We start from the raw sequence: 24,818 nt of genomic DNA, 5'->3' as shown, positions 1-24,818 counted from the left end.
AAGGCCTGTGTATGCATCAGGCACTGAGCAGCGATTGGGCGAGCAGTCCGCAGACTTTGCCGTCATTACCACGCCTGCCCCTCACCTCCGTCGAACCCGGACAGGCTGGGTAGCACTGCAGACGGTCCCAAGGAGGGGTGAGTCCAGGGCAGGGTGGAGCAGGAGCGTCTGACTTTTCCTGAGGGTCCACCTATCACTCATGCCAGCCTCGTGGGGTCTGCCTGGCTCTCCCCCCTTGCAGCTGGTGAAGGGTTGAGGGTGGGCTTGTAGGGGTCATTCTGCCTCTAATGCCCATGCTCTTTGCACCAGACGGGATGTAGGGCAGCACCCTGTCTTCTGAAAAGTGCCGTGTGAGAGGGGCTGAACCGAGGCTCCGGAGCCAGGAGCCAGTGAGGGGGAGGCTGGCCAGTAGGTCGGAAGCCCAGGGGCAGGCACAGAGGACATGAGCCTCATGGTCAGAGGGACGTGACGAGGGACTGAGGGGTGTGTTGGGGTGCAGAGGGTCACCCTAACTTGGGAATCAGGGAGGCAGGTTCAGGGGGCTTCCTGGAGGAGGTGGTATCTGAACGAATGAAAGGTAGGTCAGAGTTATCAGGGAGGGAAGGGGAAAGAGCGTTCTAGGGCAACAGGAACAGCAGGTGCAGAGGAAAATTACCTTGAGTCACCTTGGGCCTCTCTCAAGTGCAGGTTAGCGCCTGACTTCCTCTTTTCCCCCCATTTACTGTTAGCTGTCTATTTTTACTTGTCTTAATTCCTGGTCTGGATGGGTTAAGATAGTTCTCGCATCTGTCCTCTCCTCCCGCCTGAGCACCCGGCAGCAGCCGACCACAGTGGCAGCCAACGACCCGTTGGGCAGGGCTGGCTTCCCTGTTTCCTGTGGAAGTCACCTTGTGTCCCCATTCTCTCAGCCTGCCCGCTGTCTCGGGGCGTCTGGGACAGGTGCACGGTGTCTGAAGTGGGGAAGTACCCTCCATGCAACTGCATCGTTTCAAACACAATGGTGCTCCAGAAATAGACGAGACCGTTGGCTTTCTCTTTCTTCATATATACAAAGTATTTTTTATTTACAAAGAATATGTCTAATTGTCACTTTTCCAATGAAAACATACAAATGGCTAACAGACACATGAAAAAATGTTCAAAATCATTAGCCATCAAAGAAATTCAAATCAAAACCACACTGAGATATCACCTTACGCCAGTTAGAATGGCAAAAATTGACAAGGCAAGAGACAACAATTGTTGGAGAGGATGTGGAGAAAGGGGATCCCTCCTACATTATTGGTGGGAATGCAAGTTGGTACAGCCACTCTGGAAAACAGTGTGGAGGTCCCTTAAAAAGTTAAAAATTGAGCTACCCTATGATCCAGCCATTGCACTACTGGGTGTTTACCCCAAAGATACAGACGTAGTGAAGAGAAGGGCCATATGCACCCCAATGTTCATAGCAGCATTGTCCACAATAGCTAAATCATGGAAGGAGCCGAGATGCCCTTCAACAGAGGACTGGATTAAGAAGTTGTGGTCCATAAATACAATGGAATATTACTCAGCTATCAGAAAGAACGAATTCTCAACATTTGCTGCAACATGGATGGCACTGGAGGAGATAATGCTAAGTGAAATAAGTCAAGCAGCGAAAGACAACTATCATATGATTTCTCTCATCTATGGAACATAAGAACTAGGATGATCAGTAGGGGAAGAAAGGGATAAAGAAAGGGGGGTAATCAGAAGGGGGAATGAAACATGAGAGACTATGGACTCTGAGAAACAAACTGAGGGCCTCAGAGGGGAGGGGGGTGGGGGAATGGGATAGACCGGTGATGGGTAGTAAGGAGGGCACGTATTGCATGGTGCACTGGGTGTTATACGCAACTAATGAATCATCGAGCCTTACATCGGAAACCGGGGATGTACTGTATGGTGACTAACATAATAAAATAAAAAATCATTAAAAAAAAAAAAAAGAATATGTCTAATTGTAACACGGGCACCGCTGGCCCACCCGCTGAACCCTCAGACGGCCACTGCGCCCGGCCCGCACTCAGCGTCAGCACCCCGCTCTGCCTCATACTCTTACCAAGGTGTGTCCTGTCCACGCTTGGACTTTGTTAAATGATGCCATAGCGGGGGTTCTCCTGTGACTTTATCCTTTTACTCAGTATTAGGCCGGGGAAAATCCCTGCTGAATGGCAGGCACCCTGCAGCCCAGCTGGACCCTAACCAGTGGACAGGGGGACTTTGATCTTCTTTTCATCAAATACTCCTTGAACCCCTATTACTCTGTGCCCGACGCAGAGCCGGGACCCGGGAAGTAACGTGCCCAGAGCACAGAGAGCCTGCCTGGGGGCCCCTAGCCTGCTGGAGCCGGGCTGGGTCCATGTCGGGACAGGTCCGATTTCAACCCCACTACGCCCCAGAACAGCCAGGCACAACGGCGGCCCGCACACAGTAGACACTCAATAAATGTTTGTTGTGCAGACCGAATGTTGCTCTTAGGGGAGGGAAGTACTCTCACTTCATTTCACCACTGACGACATAGAGCATTGACCCTGTGCTCGTGAGGCCTGGCTGGACCCAGGCATGGCCTCGATCCCTGCAGGATGACAGGGCCCGGCCCGACACATGGCCCTCCACCGCTCGCGGGGGTGCCTGGCGGAGGGCTTGTTGGACCTGAGGCCAGGGTGAAGGGCTGCCCTTTGGACCCGTGCAAACCCTGTGAGATGCTGAGCTCAGAGATTACGCAGTCTCCGAGTGAACCGGCGGTAAGCATTTACCAACACATGGCTTCCTCTCATTTACGAATATTTGAAAGAGAAAACTACTTTCGACAGCGGGGCTCTAGCTGCTTAGGGTGGGCTGTCTGGGCAGGTCGGAGGCATTTGGCAAGGCGGCCCCCCTGAGGCGTGGTGGCCCCGTGGCTTTGCCGCGACCCCATCTCTCCGGAGGGCGCTCGGGCTTCATCGGCTGTGCAGCCGTTCCGCGTCCCCTCTGCTGGAGCTGCGCCCTGGCTCTCTCACAATCCCTGTCCTTCTGCACCGTGGGAGCGGACGAAAGAGGCCCAGCCCGAGGCACAGGAGTACACGAGTTGCTCACCACGCGTGCACACACATGCACACACACACCCAGCCCCCAGGATGCCCCATTTAGATGCTCACAAGTCCGTCAAGGTCATCGGTCCCTCTGAGGCTCCTCTGCCCCGCTCACCCGCCTGGTCCCGACAAGAGAGATCTTCCTGTGCGATCACTGTGCTGGGCTCCAAGGGAGCGGGCATCTCAGCCACAGTCCCTGCCCTGGGAGCGGACGGACCAGCACGAGGGCAGAACATCAGGCCTCTAGAGGACGGTGTTGTCCACGCTGGGGAGGTGGCACGGGGGCCCGTCATCTGTGGGGCCACAGAGGAGAAGCCTGGACTCACACCTCCCCCCCCCAGCCCCGTCCCTGTCCTGCCATCCTGCCTCCCAAGGGTTCCTCACTCTGGGCCCTCCCCACTCTGCACCCACTGCTCACTCGGACCCCTCGCTCACCAGCCTGATTACTGTAGAGCTCAGATCCCACTTCCGGCCTCTGCCCTGCAGCCTGGGTCAGTCTCCTCAAATACCTCACTGGCCCCATGTCTTTCCTGGGCCAAGTCCTCAGCCTCTTGCCACCATCCCCAGGACAGATGCCAGCCTCCCGAGCATGGCGCCTGAGCCTTCCCAACCTGGCCCCCGCCCCCTCTCCCGCTGTCTTCATCCCTCCCCAATGTGCGCTGGAGCCCATGCACTGGACCCTGTTCCGGGGCCAGGGCAGAGCCAACAGCAGGACAGACCTCCCCACCAGCTCCTCAGCTGCGGGACCCAAGGACTTGCTTGTGGGGCTCTGCACACGCCACACCGTCCCCACTGCCTTGCCTGCCGTGCTCTCCAGGCCTTTTCTCCCTGGAAAATGCCTCTTCACCTTCCTGGCTGGTCTCAGGGCTTTCTCCTCTTGCCCGAGCCCCCCGCTGGAGCCCTGCTCTGATTCCTTAGCGCCTCTGCCCCCCTCTCTTCCCTGGGTATGCACTTGCTGCCCAGGGAGCTCCGGGGGGAGGCCCGGGGAGGGCTTGTATTTTATTCTTTGCGGGCCCAGCTATTATCACAGGACCAGACGTATAGTAGGTGCTCAGTAAACATCCCAATAGAACCGAGCACGCGAAGGCTCAGGAGGGGAAGCGGCTTCCCAGCGAGCGCCTTCAGACAGCTTGGGTCTGGGAGCGGTCACGTCTGACTTCTTCATAGCGAACATTTTCTCCTGATGTGCTGGCCCTCTCGTTCCCCGGAGAAAACTCTTTATTCAGACTCATGTTTTTCTTTGTTTATGGATATGTAAACTTTACCAAGAAAAGTCAAAGCCTGGCTTATATTTTCACGTGGAAAACCAGCTAGCCCTCAGCTCAGGACTTTTGTGAGGAATAAATAATTTAACTGTTTTAGCTGTAGTGCAGTTCCGTGTTGCTGGAGAAGGAAAGAAGTGACCCAGATCCTTCCAGAACACTTGTTCTCCTGGGCCCAGGGGGAGGAAAATGCTCTGGATCCCTGCAGGATTAATTTATTCCAAAGAAATAGAAGAATGCTCGGTAGGCGAACATCGGATGAAGTGCCAAAGGCCAAGACAGCCTGTCCTCCGGAAGCTATGCCCTGGGAGCAGAAGGAGGTCACACAGAAAACCTCCGGGGAGGGCGGACCTAGCCTGGCCACAGGTGGAAAGAGGACACGCCCCTGGGGCATTTGGACCCTGGAGAAAGGACCAGAGGAGTAGCTGAGCCCGAAAGGCTTAGGGAAGAGAGAAGATGAGTCAGAAACAAGTTTGTGTTGGTGCCTCGTAGGCCAAGACACTCCCTCAGCTGTCCTCACCGTGTGTGCTCTAGGCCTTGAGTTCCTGCTTTGCCTCATGTGAAAATCTGGCCCCTGATTTCTTTCTGTTAGCGTTTCTGGGGTACCCCTGACCTTTGTTTTACTTTTAATCATCTGGTGGAATTTCGTGTTAGGTCCTTTCCTTGTTACCAGCATCGCACTGGATTTTGTATTTTGACCTGTTCTCCAGGTCTGTTTTTCAACTGGAAGATTTCACACATCTGCGCGAAAGTATATTCATTCTAGATTGTAAAGCAAAACACAACAGATTACACAGCAGTCTGTTTAGTATCAGCTCACAAATGTAGGACTAAGTCCCAAACTGTGTGGGCGGAGCATGTGTGTGTATGGACGTACATCAAAAACTTAACTGCTTATCCTGGGTGGTGTGAGCGTTTTCTTTTTGCTTAAATGTATTTTCTCATGAACACGTGTCACACACACACAAAGGATTAAAGTTTCATAGGTTAAGAGTCAAATAATTTGCAACCAGGTTTAAGGGCAATGGGGCACCTCAACTCTTGATGGAAGAAACTCACATTACCTCTGGAGCTCTCGGCCAGAGGAGTAAAAAGGGCAATGATTTGAGGACAATAAACACCGGCTGGAACATGGTGACGAGCACCCGAACGCTGCAGTGGGCATTTCGGCTCTGTCGTGTGTGGACGCTTACGGTTATACATGTCAACATGACCCAGCGTCCACTTACCATTAAGTCAGAGGACTGGCCCTGTAGATGATTCCTATAAACCATGAGAGCAGAAGGTCATGCCGATCGCACCTGACCATCGACCGTGGTGTATGTGACGCTGGACCCTCAGAACAGCCCTGCAAAGTAGGTAGTACTATTCCATCTTACAGACAAGAAACCGAGGCCCAGAGAGAGAAAGTCACTTGCCCAAGGTCAAAGACAGCACATATTGGAATCAGGATTTGCAGCAGGGGTATGAGAATGAGGAGGCCGGAACCCTGAGTTCAGGGTTGTAGCTTGGAGGGAAATAGCCCCTCCCACTGGGGGAGGAGGTGGGAGAACACAAGTGCAGCCCTCGGCCGAGGTGTGTTCTGGGCAGCCCTGCAGGGAGGCGGAAAGCACCATGCATTTGGTGGGGGGGCCCTGACCAAGTCTGGGTAGTGCAGGACAGGCTCAGGGAGGGGTGGGGCTGGCAACATGGGGGCCCAGATTTCGAAAGGCCCATATGCCTCCTGGGTCGGACTTGTAAATATTCAAATGTCCCCGCTCTCTGCACGAGGCTCTTCCACAGTCACCGGTAGGTTCAATTTTTCCAACAGCCGGTGAGGTGGGGGTCGTCCCTGTTTTACAGATAAGGGAACAGGCAAATATTTGTCCCCTTCGGTGGATTGCCTTGTCATGCTCTTAATAGAATCCTTTGATGCACAAAAAGGTTTTAATTTTGATGAAGTCAGTTTCTCTCTCTTTCATTGGCTGTGTTTTTTCTGTCATATGCAAGAAATCATTGCCAAATCCAACGTCATGAAGCTTCCCTCTATTCCCTATATTTAAAAGAATTTTAACACCTAAACCACCGCTAAAACGCACAAGGCGTGCTGCTATATACCACAGTTTGAGACCGGGTCCTCCTAAACTCCGTTAGAGGGATGCCTGGGTGGTGCAGTCGGTCGGCGTCAGACTCTTGGTTTTGGCTCAGGTGGGGGTCTTGGGGTTGTGGGATCCAGCCCTACCGGAAATCTGCTGGAGATGCTCTCCTTCTTTTTGCCCCTCCCCCACACTGCACGCGCTAAGTAATAAACCTTTAAAAAAAATAAACTCCATTAAAAAAAATTTATTGAGATGAAACTCCATAGCGTAAAAGTAACCTTTTTGAAGTCGACAGTTCGGTGTTGTTCAGCATTACTCACAACGGTGTGCCCATCCCCCTATTTTTGCCTCTGTCCTTTACGGTTTACAAACAATTTTCATATCTATTTTCTCCTTTGCTCTTCACAGTAATCCTGAGAGTGAGACAGAGCAGCAAGGCTGCTCCTCGGGATGGGGGTGCCCGCAGCAAGAGCCCCTGTAACAGCGAGCTCTGCAGCCAGTCCGACCTGTCCCTTCCCTGGCTCCAGCGTGGGGCGGTGTTACGCCCTTGCAGGTGGCCCCGTTAGCCAGGCTCTGCGTGCTCCCGCTTCTCCCTTGCCTGCATCTTCTGCCTCTAGATGGCCGTTATGTGGCTTTTCCACCTGTGCCTTTGGTGGCTGGTTATCTGCACTTCTGTGTCCAATCCCATCAGCACTCAAGGACAGGGCAGGCGTCTGCAGCACGAGCACTGGGGACTCACCGAAAAGCACAGGGTAAAGAAGGAGCCCTGTGGAGGACCTGTGGCCTTCTCGGGTGTTAAGGGTGAAGCCCAGAGAAGCAGAACCTCGCAGGCCCCGTGCACGGCGGGAGCCAGGCCCGGACCCGTTGCTACCCGGAGCTCCCTTCCTCAAACCCACCCTTGCACCTCTTGGAGGAAAAGGGACACTGCTCTCGCCCGAGCCTCACTTAGGTCTTCTTGACAGCCGCCAAGTGTTTACCTCCCCGAGTCCTGACCACACCCAGCAGCATTTGAACAAACAGGAAGGCGCCGAGGCTTAGGGCCAGTGAAGAGCTTGGCTGTCCCACAGCTCGCACAAGAGCCAGGCTCCAGCCCAGGTCCCTAGAGCCCAGGGCTTTGCTGCCTTCCTGGAGTGGCTCATGCCTCCAAGCCGCATCAGTGAGCCTTTCCTGGGCACTGGGGGTTCATGGGTATCTCCACTCTGCCCTGTGCTGAGGCCACCAACAACGAAAACACCACGGAGAGAGCCAGACAAGTATGAGCAAAATCTGTCCTGCTTTGGAAGTCAGTGACTGTAACTACTTGGCTCATTGGTAACTACCAATGAGATCGCGGATGCCAGACCTAAGTGAGAACCAGCAGTGACCCACAGCCAATAAATAGGTGACTTAGTGAGTGAAACTCGGAACCCATGAGTCAGGCTGCGGGCAGTGAGGGCCTCACCAGGCTGGGAAGGTTGGAGGAATACTGCACTCCCAGGTCCAGGCCCACCCATTCCCCTTGTGATTCTGACATTGCTTTGTTCCTTTTCATCTTAGGCTGATGACAGATGTTTGACATTATCATTAAACATTTGTGGTTTTTAAAAAATGAATCATGGATTATTAGAACTAGAAAAGTTCCTTTCATATCATTTCCCGCTTTTTCTTTTTTAAAGATTTTATTTATTTATGTATTTGAGAGAGCTAGAGTGAGAGAGCACAAGCAGGGGGAGCAGTAGAGGGAGAAGCAGGCTCACCTATGAGCAGAGCTCTCAATGTGGGGCTCAATCCCAGGACCCCAGGATCATGACCTGAGCCCAAGGCACACACTTAACCCACTGAGCCACCGAAGTGCCCTACCCGCTCGGTTTTATAGATGCTTATGCTGGCCTGCAGAGAGGGATAGGGATGTGCCAAGGTTGGCGGGCAGGCAGAGCTGGGACTGGGACCAGCCACGAAAGCCAGCCTCCTGGGCCCAGTCTGTGGCTGGGGGAGGCCCACGGTCCCCCGGGATCAGGCCAGTCTGGAGCTGGCCAGGTACGGGCCCTGTCTCCTCTCAGACCCTCCTCATCTCTGTGCTCGCAGGCTCCATCCATTCCAGCGGTGCCCACCCCGCGGGGTTTCCTGCCCAATGTTGCTCAGCCTCTCACTAGACAGAGCCAGCAAGGTTAACCGGGTTAACCAGGAATGGATCTTTCTACCCCTTCCCCGCCAGCCTTTTCTGCCGTCCACGCCCGACCAACTCCGCAGTCCAGGGCACAGGAGGGCTTCCAGGAGGCAGCGAGAGCCGGGGTCGTGCCAGGCCTAGGTCTCTCCTCGCCCTGTAGAGCCGGCCCGGGGCTCCCCAGAGCAGGTGACTTTCACGCCCTGGGCCCCGGGGGCTGGGCGCCCTCGCCTGCCACTTGGGGACGCCGCCCACTTCCCTCCGTTCCCCGGGAAGGGGGCTGTCGGTGGGGCGGGGCCAATGGGGGGAATGCGCGCGAACAGACACGGCGCACGCGCCAGGATCCGCGAGCCGGTAAGGAAATGACGACCTGGCGCGGGGCCCCGCCGCTTCCCCCACCGGACCCCGCGCGCCGCAGCCGGCCACGCCCCCATGGAGGCCCCGTCCCCACCGGACCCCCAGCGCCGCAGACGGCCACGCCCCCATGGAGGCCCCGTCCCCACTGGACCCCGCGCGCCGCAGCCGGGCACGCCACCATGGAGGCCCCGACCCCAGGAGGCCCCTCCCCGGGGGAGGTTCCGCTCCACAGACCGCTCATTGCGCGAACCCGGCGGCTGGCTGTGGGGCGCCTGGGTGCTGTGCAGGCGGCGCTGCGCGGGGCGCGGGGCTGGGGTCGGGGTCGGCGGCCCCAGGCGCCCGAGTGGGGTGCGCCCAGGGGGGCGCAGCCGCCAAGCAGCCATGGCGGAGGCCGCACCGCAGCACCTGACGCTGCCCTCAGGGCTGCTGGAGTCGTGCGCGCTGCTGGGGCCCTCCCGGGACAGCCTCCGCGGCCCCGAGCGGGTAGGGGCCGGTGGGGAAACGAAGGCGGGGCGCGGCCGGGCGGCGGCTACGATCGGAGCGCGGGTCTGGCCCCGGCATCCCGGGCGTCTGCGGGGTGGGGGCGGTGCTCGGGGCTCCGGCCAGACCCCCCCTCCACCGCAGCCCGCCCGGTGCGGGGACCGTGGCTGTCCTGGACGCGGAGGAGTCGCGGGGGTCTGCGGACTGGGGAGCCCTCGCCGGAGAGGAGCGCGGGCTCGGAGGACGCGCCTCCAGGTGCTCCGCCTTCGGCCGCTCGGTCTTCGGGAAACACACCTGGGCAGGGTGAAGGCGGCTGATGGGGGGAGGCGGGGGTGCGCCGGGGCGCCTGGGGTTACGTGGGGGAAGAAAGGATTTCATTCATTATCCCGGACTTACTGTCTCCTCGGTGGTGGGTGCTGTGCCAGGCACAGCATCGTGAGGTTTGGGGTTTTAGATGTAAGGGGCACTTTCAAATGTTCTGCATTTAGTCATTTTGCGATGAAACCTGTTTTTCTCGCTTGCAGAAAAGGCTGCCTACTCCCCCCCCCCCCCCCCGGGGCCCTTTTCTCTTTCTCTGTGTGCTAGCAGCCAGAGTGACAAACCCTTTTCCCGGAGAGCAGCAGTTTTGGACACTCTCATTCTCTGTGTTTCTTTACTGTGCCCCTGCTTTTTCTTGGTTGTGTAACCCAGGCTTTCTTTTGAATTGGTTTGTGGCCCTCTTTTTCTCTTGGTCCAGGATGTCCATATGACCCTATCTGTGGCATTTTTCTCTGGTTAGTGGTGATGCCCAGAGTACTCCGAGATTCCGGCTCTACTGCCCAGTTACCTGGGCAAGTCCTCATCTCATTCTGGACAACAGCAGTGAGAGGCACAGGAAGGCACCCGAGTATTTAGGGGTGCAGCGGAAAGGGTTGAGGTCATCAGGAGAAGCTAGATATTGCTCAAATTAACTGGATAAATGTCTCTTAATGTCTTGGTATTCTCCTTAGCTTTTTTTTTTTTAAGATTTTATTCATTTGAGTGAGGGAGAGAGAGATAGAGCAGGAGAGGGGCTAGGGGCAGAGGGAGAAGGAGAAGCAGACTCCCCACTGAACAGGGACCCACAACCCCGGGATCATGACCTGAGCAGAAGGCAGATGCTTAACTGACTGAGCCACCCAGGCGACCTGTCTCCCTTAATACAGAGCCAACTTCGATGGGTTCTGCATTTCCCTCCTCCTTTCTTACTCCCCAAATCCCGGTGATGTCTGCATCCCCTTTTGACCTCTGTCTCCTCTGACCCTCATCGACTGAGTTATCTCCCTGCCTCTAATTTGCCAATGGCATTGCCTCCTTTTTCTTCTGATAGGAAATGACCTGGTTTCAGTTGCTTCTTGGGTGATTTCGGCATGCATGTTGGTTGCCCCAGGGTGAGACGTGTCTCGAGAGCAGGGTGAATGGCACGGTGGTGCTTTCCTGCCCCAAACAGGCCACGGCTTTCCCAGGCAAGTGGCAGTTTGCTACTCTGCATTTTAGCTATTACCCTTTTTATCCTACACGCTGATTCTGTTAGGGGTTCAGCAAGAGGTGGAGCGCAAATATTTGGAGTAGGAAAAAGGCAGCCTTTCGGGACGGATCCAACTTCCTGGGCTGAGCCTCCTTTAAGGCCGATGTTGACGTTACAGTTACCTAAACATGTGACTTCACTTGGCCACTCTGCTGTTATAGCAGTTCTATTTCTAACGTCTGAGGCTTTTTTTATAACTTTGAAAATCACCATTTCTCTGTCGTTGAGACATTCCTGCTTGGTGACAGATGAAAACAAGCCTGGAGGTATGAGAAACATTCCACTTACTGGTAGGGTAGTAAGGAGTCCTAACTTTCCATTTCATTTCTTAGATGGGTGGTGTTTTGTGAGGGTAGTGACAAAGACTTGGAGAATACGTCCACCCCATGGGAGGTTCTGACTTGGTTACATCTCTCTCTACTCCGTGGTTGCCGTGGAGATGAGGCGTGGGGTGTGGAAGGATCCACCACTAACCCTCCGAGTGGGCCGAGAGCTCCGTGCCTCGAGTAGCTCACTGGCGTAATTCTTGGTGTGAAGGCAACATTGTAGCGGTTCTTGGTGGAGAGCGTCCCAGCTTTCGGTTTCTAGAGCAGCACTGTCCACCAGAACTTTCTGAGTGATGACGCCAGTGTTCCTCATCTGTGCCATCCGTGTGTCGGCCACTAGCCACACATGGCTACCAGGTGCTTGAGGCATGGCTAGTGCCACTGAGGAACTGGATTTTACACTTCATTGAATTTTAATTTCAATTTCAATAGCCACGTGGCTATTAACGGTGGTGGACAGCAAGTTCTAGAGTGCTAAACAAATCTGTTTTCTGCTTTATTTCACAGATTATGGCCCATCCTGTGTGAAGATCAGTGCCGCTCTATAATCTAACAGAAATAAATCTGTGGGGGCGCCTGGGTGGCTCAGTCATTAAGCGTGTGCCTTCGGCTCAGGGCGTGATCCCGGCGTTCTGGGATCGAGCCCCACATCAGGCTCCTCCGCTGGGAGCCTGCTTCTTCCTCTCCCAGTCCCCCTGCCTGTGTTCCCTCTCTCGCGGGCTGTCTCTCTCTCTTTCAAATGAATAAATAAAATCTTAAAAAAAAAAGAATAAGAAATCAATCTGTGATGCTATCAATTAGGGTGTGTGTCTCTCATTTTGTTTAATTAGCTCTGGTTTTTTGGACTGAAATGGTTGTTCCCGGGGAGGGGTTAGTAAATCAGTGTGGGCGAGAGAAGAGCAGGAGTGACTGTCCCCAGGCTGTGAGAACAGACCTTGTCTCGCCCGTAGGGGAGGGGCCGTTGCAATGCTCTGGGATCCAGGACTGTGCGTTCAGGAACTTACTCTGATGACCCAGTCGGACACGTGCACGTATGTATGGCAGACACTGCTCACCGCTGCCTTTGCTCAGGTTGTGCGTGTGACGAAGAAGAGAGCACGCCAGCTGTCCCTCGGTAGGGCTGTTACTGCGTCGTCCCCGTGTGGCACCATACAGCTGTGACAGGGAATCAGCCACCCCATATGCTGAAGTGGAGAAAAAAGCTAGTGGAACCAGTAAAAGGAGATGATTGTATGTAGGGGGACAAATCATATTGATATATACGCACATAAGAAACGGGAAGGCTGTAATCTCCGCTGTGCATAGTATTACCCACCCTTTCGTGGAATTAGGGGGAAGGCCTTTCCTTTCTGTTCTTTTGTATTTTATTCTTCCTGTATTGTCGTTAGCTTTTAACATGGGACTGCATTGCTTATCCAACCAGAAAAGACGCAAGGACATACGTTCGGTGGAAAAACAGATGTGTGATGTATGGCCAAATGCCAAGTTGGCTGAATTTAGGCCATCTTACTTTAAGGGACTAGATAAATGGCGGGGCGAGAGGTAGTCTCCTGCTGTTAGCATGATGACCGCATTCCCTTCAGCATCCGGACTGCTGCGCTCTAAGAGGTCGCGGAGCGCGAGGATGTGAATGGATGAGCAACCTCCGCTGAGAGCCGTCGGCTGGCTGAATGTGGGGACACAGAGAGACCACACAGTCCCCGGCCCAGCCCACCAACAGCTCTGAAGGTGATAGAGTACAACGTGGAGGGCATCAGTGCTCTAGGTGCTGAGCCAGGGCAGGGGGAGGCGGAAGGAGGTGCTCTAGGAGGTGAGGAGGGAGGAGGTGCAGGGGAGGTGGAAGGAGGTGCTGTAGGAGGTGAGGAGGGGAGGTGGAGGTGATGGAAGGAGGTGCTGTAGGAGGTGAGGAGGGAGGAGGTGAAGGGGAGGTGGAAGGAGGTGCTGAAGGAGGTGAGGAGGGGAGGTGGAGGTGGTGGAACGAGGTCCTGTAGGAGGTGAGGAGGGAGGAGGTGCAGGGGAGGTGGAAGGAGGTGCTGTAGGAGGTGAGGAGGGGAGGTGGAGGTGATGGAAGGAGGTGCTGTAGGAGGTGAGGACGGGAGGTGGAGGTGATGGAAGGAGGTCCTGTAGGAGGTGAGGAGGGGAGGTGGAGGTGATGGAAGGAGGTGCTGTAGGAGGTGAGGAGGGGAGGTGGAGGTGGTGGAAGAAGGTGAGGAGCCAGGGGCTTGATGGTCTAGAAGAGGCGCCTTGTCCTGGCTGCAGGTGAGGAAAGTCTCCCTCCAGTGGGGGTAAGGGGGGGGGTCCCTGGTGAAGAGGAGGAGCGGGGAGGGGGTGAGCACGAGTCCGGCGGAGTGGAGAGCAGGGAAAAAGCACAGCGTTGGACCATGGGCGCTTGTGTCTGGAGACCGAGAGGTTCAGCGGGGCACGGCTTTGGGGGCACCCTGGCTTTGGAAGCAGGCTGGCCTGCTGCTCAGGCGTACGATGCAGGTCGTCGTCCTGCCCTGTGACGTAGCACACGTGTGCCACATACATGGAATACGTGGTAATAACGGTAATGTATGGAAACAGATTCCGTTTTCATTCTCGTGGTGGGACGGAGATGGTGTGTGAGGCTGGTTTGGACCCATCGAAGGGTCTGCAGGGGTAAAAAGCTGGTGCCAGTGGCAGGAGCCACCGCCCGTTGGGGCAGGTGATGAGGTCACATATGTTCTGTTTTTTAAGATTTTTATTTATTTATTTATTTGAGAGAGAGTGAACACAGCGGGGAGGGGAGAGGCACAGAGGGAGAGGGAGAGGGAGAGGGAGAAGCAGGCTCCCTGCTGAGCAGGGAGCCGGACCTGGGGCTCCATCCCAGGACCCTGAGATCATGACCTGAGCCGAAAGCAGACGCTTCACCGACTGAGCCACCCAGGTGCCCCCCCTTTGTGAGAGTGGACAGTGCGGGTCGGGCGCCCTGGGCCGGGCGGGAGGAGGCGATGCCATTCTCATGGCAGAACCCTTGAAGGATTAGTTTGTGGAGTCTGTAGCTGCTCTAAGTCCCGGGGTGGGTGGCTGCTTGGTCTGCAGGTGCGCAGCTGGGCTGGCACTGGGGCTGCTTTCAGAGACCTTTCTGCGGTTGGTGGCTCCGAAGACCCGAGGGTCACTGTCTTTATCACAGGCAAGCATATGGGCGGAAGCTTGGGTTTTAGGGAAATCAGCAGGAGCTTAATTTTTGAAGCTGTGAGTTTAAGGGACCCGCCAGGTATGTCTGGAGGCAGCTGGGTGCGGTCTGGGACTGGCAAGAGGTCTGAGCTGACAGTGGGACTCTGGGCGCCGTCCCTAGGTGAGGACACCATGTGAGTGTGGAGACTGCCAGCCAGGCGGGGCACTTGAGGAGGGGCAAGGAGTCAGCCCTGGGGGGGTCACAGCCTGGAAGGAGGGGTCTGCCGGGGCCCTACCCAGGAGCGTCAGGGCAGAGGGGAAGAGCAGAGGGGGGTTTGCAGGCAAGGGGCCGGCTCCACGCTGTGCTCACCGATGTGATGTTTGACGTGAGGAAGGAGCGGACGTGCATACTTTCATAGTTAAGTAGGTCCGAACTGCTGGATGGTGATAAGGAAAGTTTTAGAAAGCTTTTATAGAACTCAAGACGTGGTTTCCTTTCATGCCTGATACACAAAGATGTAAACATTATCCAGTACTATGGATTTCCCATGTTTGGTCTTTGTTCCCACTGGTACTAAACTTTTTTCCCAAATATAAAGAAATTATTGCCTGAATTTAAATTATACAGAATAAAAATACGCTTTTTGAGTTTAGAGAGTGTATTTACTGATGGGAGTTCCTTGTATGAATCCTCTCAAGGGTAAGAGTTCCCCTTTGGCTCCACGATTCTTACTGAAACGGTGATGCTGGCTGTCCCTTCCCTGCCGGTGACAATTCCATTTCTCCTGGTGACAACGATGTCCTTCCTGATGCCCTCTCTGAGTCCCTCAGAGATCTTTGATTCCGCGCAGCCCACCCCACCCCGGCGTCCTCCCACCTTCCCACATGCTTGCCACCCAGCGAATCCTGCCCTTGACTTCTGTTTCTCCACTAGCTTGGAGCTGACCTGCCCGTTTCTCTGTCACGGCCTGTTGACCTCTTCTGGGAGCTCGGGGAGCAGCCCGGCAACTGCCTCTGCGGAGTGGCCCGTCTCAGGCATCGTAGCTAGACAGAACGGAGGTCGGAGGCAGAGCCCGTGCTCTTCATATTATCTGGGGGAAGACAGAAAAGACAAAAGGTTTTGTAAAAATCAGGTACCAAGTTAAAGTTCGAAAGTGTTCAGGCTGAACGACCCTGTTGTGTAGACCTGGGGTGACCGTTTGGTTGCTGGAGGAAGGGTGTGTCTCTTCTCTCTGAGGCCGGCAGTCCTTCTTCTCACCCCTCGGTCCGTGTCCCCAGGTCAGTGGCAACAGGACCACTGGCATGGGGCATGACGCCGGCACCCCATCTGTACTGGGCTGGACAGTATGCGGCCCCCCCCAACCTGGGAGGGCACTGGGGCCTCTGGTGTGGGGGCTGGGGTTGAGCCTTTGACCTGCGACCTTGCCCCCTTGAGGGAAGCTCAGGGATGCGGCGTTCGCTGCTGCAGTCCAAGCAGAGCTGGATGTGAACTGAGGTCTGCCTGTCAGTCCTGGGCTGGCAACTGCCGGGCTGTGTGCCCAGGGGCAGCCGGAGAGCCAGACCCTGTGCTGTGGGTGACTTGCCTGAACGCATGGCCTGATGGGTCCCTAAAAGCAGCTTCTGTGCCGTCCTTCCTGTCCTGGGCCACTGGTGGGTGAGGCCACACACACACGTGGGTGCAGAACCGGCACTCTGGCGGGTCGAAGGGGAACAGAGCGACAGTGGGTGCTTGGACAGAAGGCGCACAGCGGAGCAAGGGTGAGCGCTGTTGGCTTACTCGTATTACTCCCTTTAGGTGTCCCTGAAGCAGGGGGTCAGCAGCCCCTCTTCTCTCGATCCGGAGGTCCTGTCGGTTTTTGTGCCTCCTTTCGTCAGTAAGGATGACAGTCAGACGGCTGGCGCCCCCTCTGCGACTCTGAGCAAGACCAGAAGGCGCTCCTTCAGAAAGAAGAGGGACAAGCCCAAAACGGAGCCCTGGAAGGGCCTCCCTCCTGAAGACATTAGTGTCCCCAACGGTGTGGACCTGCTTGGCCTGCCTCAGCTCTGCTTCCCAGGTATCCCCCGCCCTGCTTTCCCAACTCCCCCATGGTGCTTTCTAGAAACCAAGTCAAGAAAGGGTGACAGACGGGGGGCTGGTTACCCCTGGCAGCCCCGAGGCCAAACTGCAGGTCTCAGTTCTCTTAATCTTGGGGGTTTGGGAGCTGAAGGACGTGCAGCCCAATAGTGCAGCCCCCGTGTTTTGGAGAGCGAATCCCAGACGAAGGGCTGTCGGGATCGCCAGCACGGTTGGTAGAGGTGCTTTCCAAGGATTTTCACTTCTGATTGACAGGCCCGTCTTCCAGAGGTCCGGCCGGTGGGTCAGGATGAGTCCAGTTAGCCTGCAGCATCTCCCCCCAGAGTGCACTTCCGTCCGGGCTCCCTGGCCCCTTTTTTTCCGGGGACCCCGGGGCCTGTAGCCCGGGCTCACATGCTTTCCCCACCTGGCCTGTTCCCGGCAGTGGGTGGCCCTCATGTTTTCCACTGGTCTTTGAGAAACGCTGAGTGGCTGGTGTAGAAGACTCAGACTAGGGACTTCCCGTCTGTCATTCCCCGTCTGGGAAGTTCCATCGGGAATGGCTGCTGTCTCCCGGTCTCAGGGATTACAACCCGGGGATAGCTGGGACAACCCCTGCACCTGCCATGCTCAGAAACGGTCGCCTCCCCCAGGCACACCCCAGAGGGTTTGTCTGCGGTTGTTCTTATGTTCCTTCGCTAAATTCTGCAGAGCACAGAGGGTGGCTGAGAAATGGGCACCCACGGAGGGACGGAGGGGGCCACGGCTGGCTGGCGGCCCGACCCCCCAAGTGCCACAGCTGGCAGGGCGAGGACAGGTTCTATAGGCCGCAAAGTGGGCTCACGGAGAGCCCAGCCTCGGAGGTGGATGCCACGGGGCCGTGCCGAGATTTCCTCTCCTTTCTCTACCCGCAGGGGGCGTGTACGTGGCCTCCGAACCGAAGGAGGACTGTGTCCACTTCCTGGTGCTGACCGATGTCTGTGGGAACAGAAGTATGCCGTGGTTGCCCAGTACTCCCGACCCCCGCACGTACGTGACCGCCGTGAACTCCCTCTGAAATCTGCTGGTGTTTATTTTTGCTGAAACACGCTTCCCGCAATCACCGCGATTGTAATCATTTTAGCGTGTGTGGGTCAGTGGCACTAAGTACACTCCCGCTGGCGGGCAGCCCCTGCCGCGTCTGGTTGCAAAAGACGTTCATCACCCCGGAAGTCCCGCCCCCGGCCCCCGGCCCCCGTTCTGCCCACATGGGTTTGCCTGCTTCGGACACCTGGTGTCAGTGGACTCAGGCTGCATGTGGCTTCTGTGTCTGGCTTCGTGCACTCAGTGGATGGGGTCAGAGTTCATCCACGTTGGGGCAGCAGCGCCTCTGTCTTACGGCCGAGTCCTACCACCCAGTGTATGTGAGCCACAGCTTGTTTCCCACATGTCCGTGGAGGGACATTTGTGTTCTTGTATGCGGGGGTGACGGCTTTGGGCCTCCAGAGCATGACTTGGCCCTCCCCCGCCCGGCACGGCCACGAGTGCGAGCCAGCCGGCCCCTGGAGGTCGCAGGGGCCGCCGTGCACCTGAAGAGGCGGGGTGACCCACGGCCTGTGTCCAGAGGGTTTCCAGAAGCAGCAGTGCTTTACCCCGGGGAAGTCCAGGAATCCCACACCGAGGGGGCGGTGGCTGCCCGGTTGTTCCTCCCCACTCTGCCATCAGAGGCTGGGCCAGGTGTGCTGGGAGAATTATCCCTAAGTGTCACGGCATAAGGCTCAACTCGATGGGCTCTGTCCCTTCACGCCTGTGGATGTGCCTCGGAAACCTGTGGGAGTCCAGCATTCTGCTGATGTCTGAGTGCGCGACCTCCGTGTCTGGACTAGGTGTCCCCTGTACCCCTGGACTAGGGTGGGCAGTGGGCAGCGCGGGGAGGCCACCCCTCATGGCCGTGTGTGCGGGCTGCTGGGCCTGCGGCGTTGGCGGCCTGCCTGCTTGCCTGGGTTAGGTAGGGGTGGGAGACGAGCCGGGGGCCGAGTTCCTGCCCCTCCCTGGCCAGCGCTTCCGGCAGAGACAGGATGGGAGGCTGGATTATTCAGGAAGGTGCTTGGGAGCCTGTCTGTGAAGTGATCGCTATGAGAAGTACATGTTATTTCTCTTATCCTTAAATACATTTTAAAAAGGTCACAGCCTCTGCTTTGCCTGTGACTCCCCCACTACACCTGGCTGCTGGGGTGTGCGTGACCCCTCGCCCATCCTCTCAGTGCCTGCGTGGTTTCGGGGTGACTCTGGGCCCTACATGCTGGCCTCCCCACCTCCCCTCGTGCCCAGTGACCAGCCACGCCCTGTCCTGCGCTCCTGTCTTTCCGTGGACTGCACGCGCAGCCCCGCCCGGAGTGCAGACGGCACTGTGGTCCTCATATGCCAGCTGCCCGTGTGCTCAGCCCGGTGCCGACGACCCTCCTGCACAGTCGTTCATTTAATCCACAGCGAACGGGGCTGGGAACTCTCAGCATCATCCCCGTTTTACCGCTGAGGGAGCAGGCAGTCGCACAGGGAGGTGAGGGGACTTGCCTGGGGGCCCAGCACACTGACTTGAGGGCCTTGGTTCAATGTTGGTGGGTAGACGAATGGCGTGCCCACTGCTTGCCGGGCTCTCCCCCTGTCTTGCAAGACCCTCGCGTTCACACCATCCCCAGGTGGAGCTGTTATCACGGTCCGCCGTCCCTACTGAAAAACCCCAAACAACCCTCCACGGGGGCCAGACTGTGGCCCTCAGTGAGGCGCCACTCGTAAGCTCTGCAGTGGTCTGTGCCTTCTGGAATCTCGGTGCCGGTACTTTTCTCCAGCTGAGAACACCCCCTCCCCCGCCGACACACACACATATGGCCCAGTGCTGGAGCTTTTTTCCTGTGTAAGCAGAGCCCATGGCCCCTTCTGTGTCTTACTGTGTTCTCACTGTGTTCCCATCTGGGGTCGGGACGTGTCATTGTCTCTGCCACCTCAGCACATCACACACTGGGGGAGGGGAGCATCTGCGAGGACTGGGACTCCCAGTGACACAGGGGGGGCATCCACGCTGACTGGGACTTGCGGTGACACCGGAGGGGGCGCCAGCCGGGTGGCGGGGGAGCAGGATGCTGTCTGGGCCCCTGCCCTCTCGCTTCTGTCTGCAGAGGCCCACACTGCTGAGGATAGAAGCTGGGACCAGCTGGATCGGAGGGTGACACGGGCCTGTTGCTTTCTCTCCAGGACGAGTCGTGTTTCTACAACGGCAAGGCGCACTGGGAGCCATCCTGGCCGACCGCGGGCGTGGCTGGCTGCTTCGGACCGTTCGCGGTGTGCGTGGTCTCCAAGCTCCCCTACTACAACGCCCTCAAGGACTGCCTGTCCTGGTGAGCCCGTGCGGTGCCCGCGTGTCTGCGAGGCCACGCCTGGCGCTGGCGGTGGTGGGCGGGCTCTGGTTTGGTGACGGGAGCTCCCGTGAAGGCCCAGAGGCTTCCCGAGGCGGTAGCCTGTGGGGAAGGTCTGCCAGACAAGGGAAGATGAAACCAAACTGTGGGAAGTAAAATTAGTATGGAGGATTTTATGTTGTTTGGTTTTTTAAAAAAGACGTCCATCAGAAATAGCTCTCCTCCTGTTATCTGAGAAAATCAGGCTGCCGCTGCTGTCAGTCCTGTTAAGTTCATGACAGTTAACGAGTTATCTTTTCTTGGGGTGGAATCTTGAAGTGCCTTAATGCTGATGATATTGAGTAGAAAGCCTGAGGACGTAGAGAAGTTTTGAAAACTCTAGAGAGAATCGCGTCGGGCGCACTTGCCGCCTGTCGTCGGGGGATGATTGTGGCGTGTGGACACGGTCCATCCCCCGGCCACACGCGCCCTGGCCGCCTGGTTTTCGTTCTCACAAAGTTCTAGTCTTGGAATTCTCAGTGGTTTGGTTAACAACAGAGGCGGCCAACGGAGGTTTGCCTTAATGCTGTAATACCCACCCTCCACCCCTGGCAAGTCGCAGACTTCTGGAAAGACCATCATTTTGGTTCTCACACTGTGGTCAGAGGGATGAGCAGGAATCCTTCCTGACCAAACTCACCACCTTCGGAGCTCAAGTTCCAGCGCCTTAATGTTTTAGTTTTCAAAATGTGGCTGGTGTTTGCCCGTAGTTTGGGTCTAGCCCGCGTTTTATTGCCCCCGACACAGAACAGAGCGCTCGCCGGGTCTCCCTCCGGGACTGCGTGCTCAGTAGGGCATGTCTGCCCGGGCGTGGGCAGTGATAGGATGATAAATTAGGACAGGGTCCCTTTTCGTTAATTAACTGGTAATCTTCAGCACCTGAGGGTAGGTGGCTTGTGCACCCATCTCGTTTCCTCTTCTGTGAATTGGGGGTGGTGTTGCCACCCTTTCTCGAACGGAACGGGTTCGGGCCTGCGGGGAGGACAGCACCTGCTTCACTTTCTCGGCCTTTGTACGCGTGATCATTCACGTGTGACTGGCAACAAATACCATCCTGCTAGACGTTAATGCAAAGGAACATTTAACTCGAAAAACGTGTTCAGTTTCCCTGCTCCTCGAGTTTTCTGTCTCCTGATGGTCGTTGCTAAATGACCCGAACTAGAAAACAGAAAAACAGATGACAGAAATGCAAAAGGCAGTTTATAAATACAGATTTATAGATTTTTAAAATCTGTTTTTCTGCTATAATGGTGGCGTGTAAACTAGGCCTCTGTGTGGACAGAAATTGGGAGAGAATGCTTAGTTGTATTTGGGGAATTAGATTATGGAGAGTCTGGTTTTTTTTTTTTTTTAACTCGATACTATTCTTTGACAATAATTAAAATATGGAAGAATATTGAATTATCTCCATTTCCTGACACTAACTTCAGGAAGAGCTATTATTATTTTTAAAGATTTATTCATTTATTATTTTTAGAGAGAGAGAGAGCAGGGAGGAGGGACAGAGGGAGAGAGAGAGAGAATCCCAAGCAGGCTCCATGCTGAGTGCAGAGCCTGACATGGGCTTGATCTCATGACCCTAAGATCGCGACCTGAGCTCCAATCAAGAGTCAGCTGCTTAACCGACTGCGCCACCTAGGCGCCCTGACTGACCCCAGGCGGACTTATGATTTGTTACTTAAAGTAACAGCGTAAGCGCTTGGCTTACGGGACACGCGTGGGCCCTGCTGTGGCCCTGCTGTGGCGAGTGAGGCCGGGGACTGCCCCAGGGCACAGAGGTGGGGTTTCCAGGGCAGTTGGCTGAATTTTGCCTAATGTAGACACCATGTCACCACCACTGCCATTAAGACAAAGAACATTTTCACCACGCCCCAAAGTTCCCTTACACCCTGTGGTCGCTTCCCAGCCGCCTGCCCCCAGGCACCTGCTGGTCCGTCACGCGTTTCAGTCACTTGCCGCTGTGCCTTGAACAACGCGGTTTGAACTGTGCGCGTCCACGTACACCTGGATTTTTTTCAACAAATACAGTACAGTCCTGTATATGTATTTTCTCTTCCTCAGGATTTTCTTAAAAACATTTCCTCTTTTCTAGCGTATTTTATTCTAAGAATACAGGATATAATGCATATTACATGCAGAATACCTGTTAATCGATCGTTCGTGTCGTCGGTAAGGCTTTAGGTCAGCAGCGGGCTATCAGCAATTAAGTTTTTTGGGGGGTTGAGAAGTTCTATGCAGGTTTTTAACTGCGTGGGGGAGAGCACCTTTAACCCCTCACATTGTTCAAGGGCCAACCGTACTTCAAAAGTCAGAATGCATTTGGGAAACAAACGTGGCCAAGCACTTTCCTTTGAGATGTTTACTCGCTGCTGAAGTATGACCCAGACAGAAAATTGCATGAATTCCAGCTGTGTAACCAGCACCCACAGCAAGAAACAGAACATGACCAGCCCCCATCCCCCCCACGCCCCACCTCTCCTGTGCCCCAGTGCAGGCAGGTCCTGACCCTGGGCAGCCTCACCTTGCTGTCTGAGGCCTAGGGTTGTCGTCAGTGTCCTCCCGCCACCTCCCCCGCCCCCAGCCTGGAAGGCCCTGGGGCTGCCGGCACTGGCAGACAGGTCAGCGCTGATTAGAAATGCTAAGATGTCCTCCAGTCCCCTTCATGTCACTGCAATGTTGTGTAATCGTTCTTTCTGATGGCTGAGTAATATTCCATTGTGACGGGTAGTAAGGAGGGCACGTATTGCATGGAGCACTGGGTGTTACACGCAAGTAATGAATCATGGAACTTTACATCAAAAACTAAGGATATACTGTATGGTGACTAACATAATAAAAAATTATTATAAAAAAAGAAATGCTAAGATGACAATTGGATACTCATACTTATTTTGTGATTTGATTTTTTTTTATTTTAGTTTATTGACTCATCTAAAGCTCTGTAAAGATTTTGAAGTTGACAATCACATAAAAGATTTTGCTGCAAAACTGTCTTTGACACCTAGCCCGCCGCCTGGACCGCTTCATTTGGTCATTAAATCTGGAATTTTGTCTTTTCTTTATGAATAGTAAAAGTCCTATGTCGACGATGGTTTTAATGTTTTAAACTGTTTCTTACGTTCCAGGGTGTTTAAATTACGCTTCTCAGGTTCCTTACAGAATCATCTAATTACGCTGTTTCTAGAGATGCGTTTGCCGGGCGGCCCGTGATACATGGTGTGGAGCTGGTGATGGGCCCCCTTAGTGCTTAACACACCGGCTCATTTGGTTTATTTGTCTGGAATATTGGGTATTGTATTAAACTGATTCATGTTTTCTCCTGTCCGGGGTGATTAATGAAAAGTACCTGGCTTCCTATTTTTTGGTTTTTCCCAGTGCCACCGTGTTGTTGAATAAGTGGCCAAGCGTTTCCGTGGGTCTGGGTTCCCTGGCACGCTCGTCCTGAGATGTTGTTGGCTCTTTCACCACGTGAGGGTTTCGGGCTAAGGACAGTTCCAGAAAGGCAGCCCACGTTCCCCCTTTGCCGAGTAATGGGCCAAGACGGCTGAGCTGTGATGACACCTGTCTGGCCTGGCATCTTCCAGACTGACGCAACCACCGGGCATTTCCTCGTTCTCAAACAAGCACCTGCCAGATTAGTGTCTGGAAGAAGGTCATAGATGTCGACTCTGCTTCACTCAGTCCTTTCTGGAAGCTTAGACATAGAGATCTCGGTTCTCTACGTATTGATTATTATTCACAGTTGAAAAATTAATTTTATTTCGCAGGAGACATGTGATCATGAACTTAAAATGTATATTTTTAATATCACACTACAGTGTGTGGGATGGGGGAGAGAACCCTGCCAGATGCATTCCAGGCCCAGAGACAGAGCAAGTTGCCCCAGGACCTTGGTTCCGCTCCCAGAAACCTTTGTAGGGACGTTTATTGGGTTCTTGTTTTGTGCAAGGCTCTCATCTTTATCATGTGGATAATTGGTATTTTTTTATGGTTCAGTGAAGTCATCAAAGTTTCTGTTCTTGCTCTAATCACTCAACAAGTGTTCCCTGAGGACCGGCTAAGCAGTGAACAAAGCCGAGTTCAGGGCAGTTTGAGGGTTAACCGTATGTACTATGTTCCGCCTTTGAGCATGAGTAATGCACGAACCGCACCCATACCCATCTTCTGTACCTCGGAGTCTTGGATGAATTCATATTTGGTTCTCCGACTTTTACCACCCCCGTGAGAAAGTTTCCTGGGGGTCGTTCTTGATGCCTCTTCTCTTCACCCCTGCATTCCATCCATGGCTCATCCCTGACCGGCCAGCTCCCGGCGTTTGCCTCTAGTTGGCCACGGCCACCACCCCACGCAGGGCCACTGGGTCCCACCTGTGTGACTTGGGGAGCCATTGGTCTGGTCACGTCCATTCTTGACCCTTCATTCAGTTCATCCTTTGCATAGTGGCTGCAGGGACTGTTAACATCTATCCATTGGACTCTCCTCTTGTGCGTAAAAGCCCACAATGGCTTCTCGCTGCGTAGCTGCCGCAGTCCTGCATCCCTAGCCCCTGTATCAGTGTCCTGCTCTGTCTCATGTCCTCACTCCCTTGCTGACTGTTGTCCAGCCACACTGGATTTCCCTCAGTCCCTCGCAGGTGCTGCCCCCAGGCCCTTGCATATGCTGTTCCTGGAAGTCAGGTTCTTCGGGATGGCCTCTGTGTGACCTCCCACCCGTCTCTCTGTGCCCTGCTCCCTTCCTGCAGAGCCCAGCATGGTCTGCAGTTAGGGCCCGCACACGTGTGTGTTTTGTTCAATGTCCATCTTCTCCATCGGCCTCCAAGCTGCATGAGGAAAAGGCCCCGTTCAGAGCTGTGTTTGCGACGCTGTTACCATGCCTGCTGCTCCCACAGCTGTCGAGTGAATGAATGAAC

General features: G+C 55.1%; 2 protein-coding genes across 2 annotated transcripts; both read left to right on the top strand.

The window, feature by feature from the left end:
- The first annotated feature begins 9,010 nt into the window (after positions 1-9,010).
- LOC130543862 (translation initiation factor IF-2-like) lies at positions 9,011-12,099 on the top strand. The gene is made up of 2 exons (XM_057312904.1): positions 9,011-9,418; positions 11,795-12,099. Exons 1-2 carry the CDS (start codon positions 9,011-9,013, stop codon positions 11,813-11,815), a joined length of 429 nt encoding a protein of 142 aa, XP_057168887.1. The 3' UTR covers positions 11,816-12,099.
- A 1,666-nt stretch (positions 12,100-13,765) lies between these two features.
- On the top strand, positions 13,766-20,383 carry LOC125281941 (DENN domain-containing protein 3-like). Its single transcript, XM_048215834.2, has 4 exons — positions 13,766-13,801; positions 16,221-16,479; positions 17,393-17,507; positions 19,710-20,383. The coding sequence occupies exons 1-4, from the start codon at positions 13,766-13,768 to the stop codon at positions 19,927-19,929; spliced, it is 630 nt and encodes a 209-aa protein (XP_048071791.1). The 3' UTR covers positions 19,930-20,383.
- The last annotated feature ends 4,435 nt before the right edge of the window (positions 20,384-24,818 follow it).

The sequence above is a fragment of the Ursus arctos genome, unplaced genomic scaffold (genome assembly GCF_023065955.2).
Source record: "Ursus arctos isolate Adak ecotype North America unplaced genomic scaffold, UrsArc2.0 scaffold_16, whole genome shotgun sequence".
Lineage (NCBI taxonomy): Eukaryota > Metazoa > Chordata > Mammalia > Carnivora > Ursidae > Ursus > Ursus arctos.
Note: the sequence above shows the minus strand (reverse complement) of the source record. Positions and strands in the feature narration are given on the sequence as shown.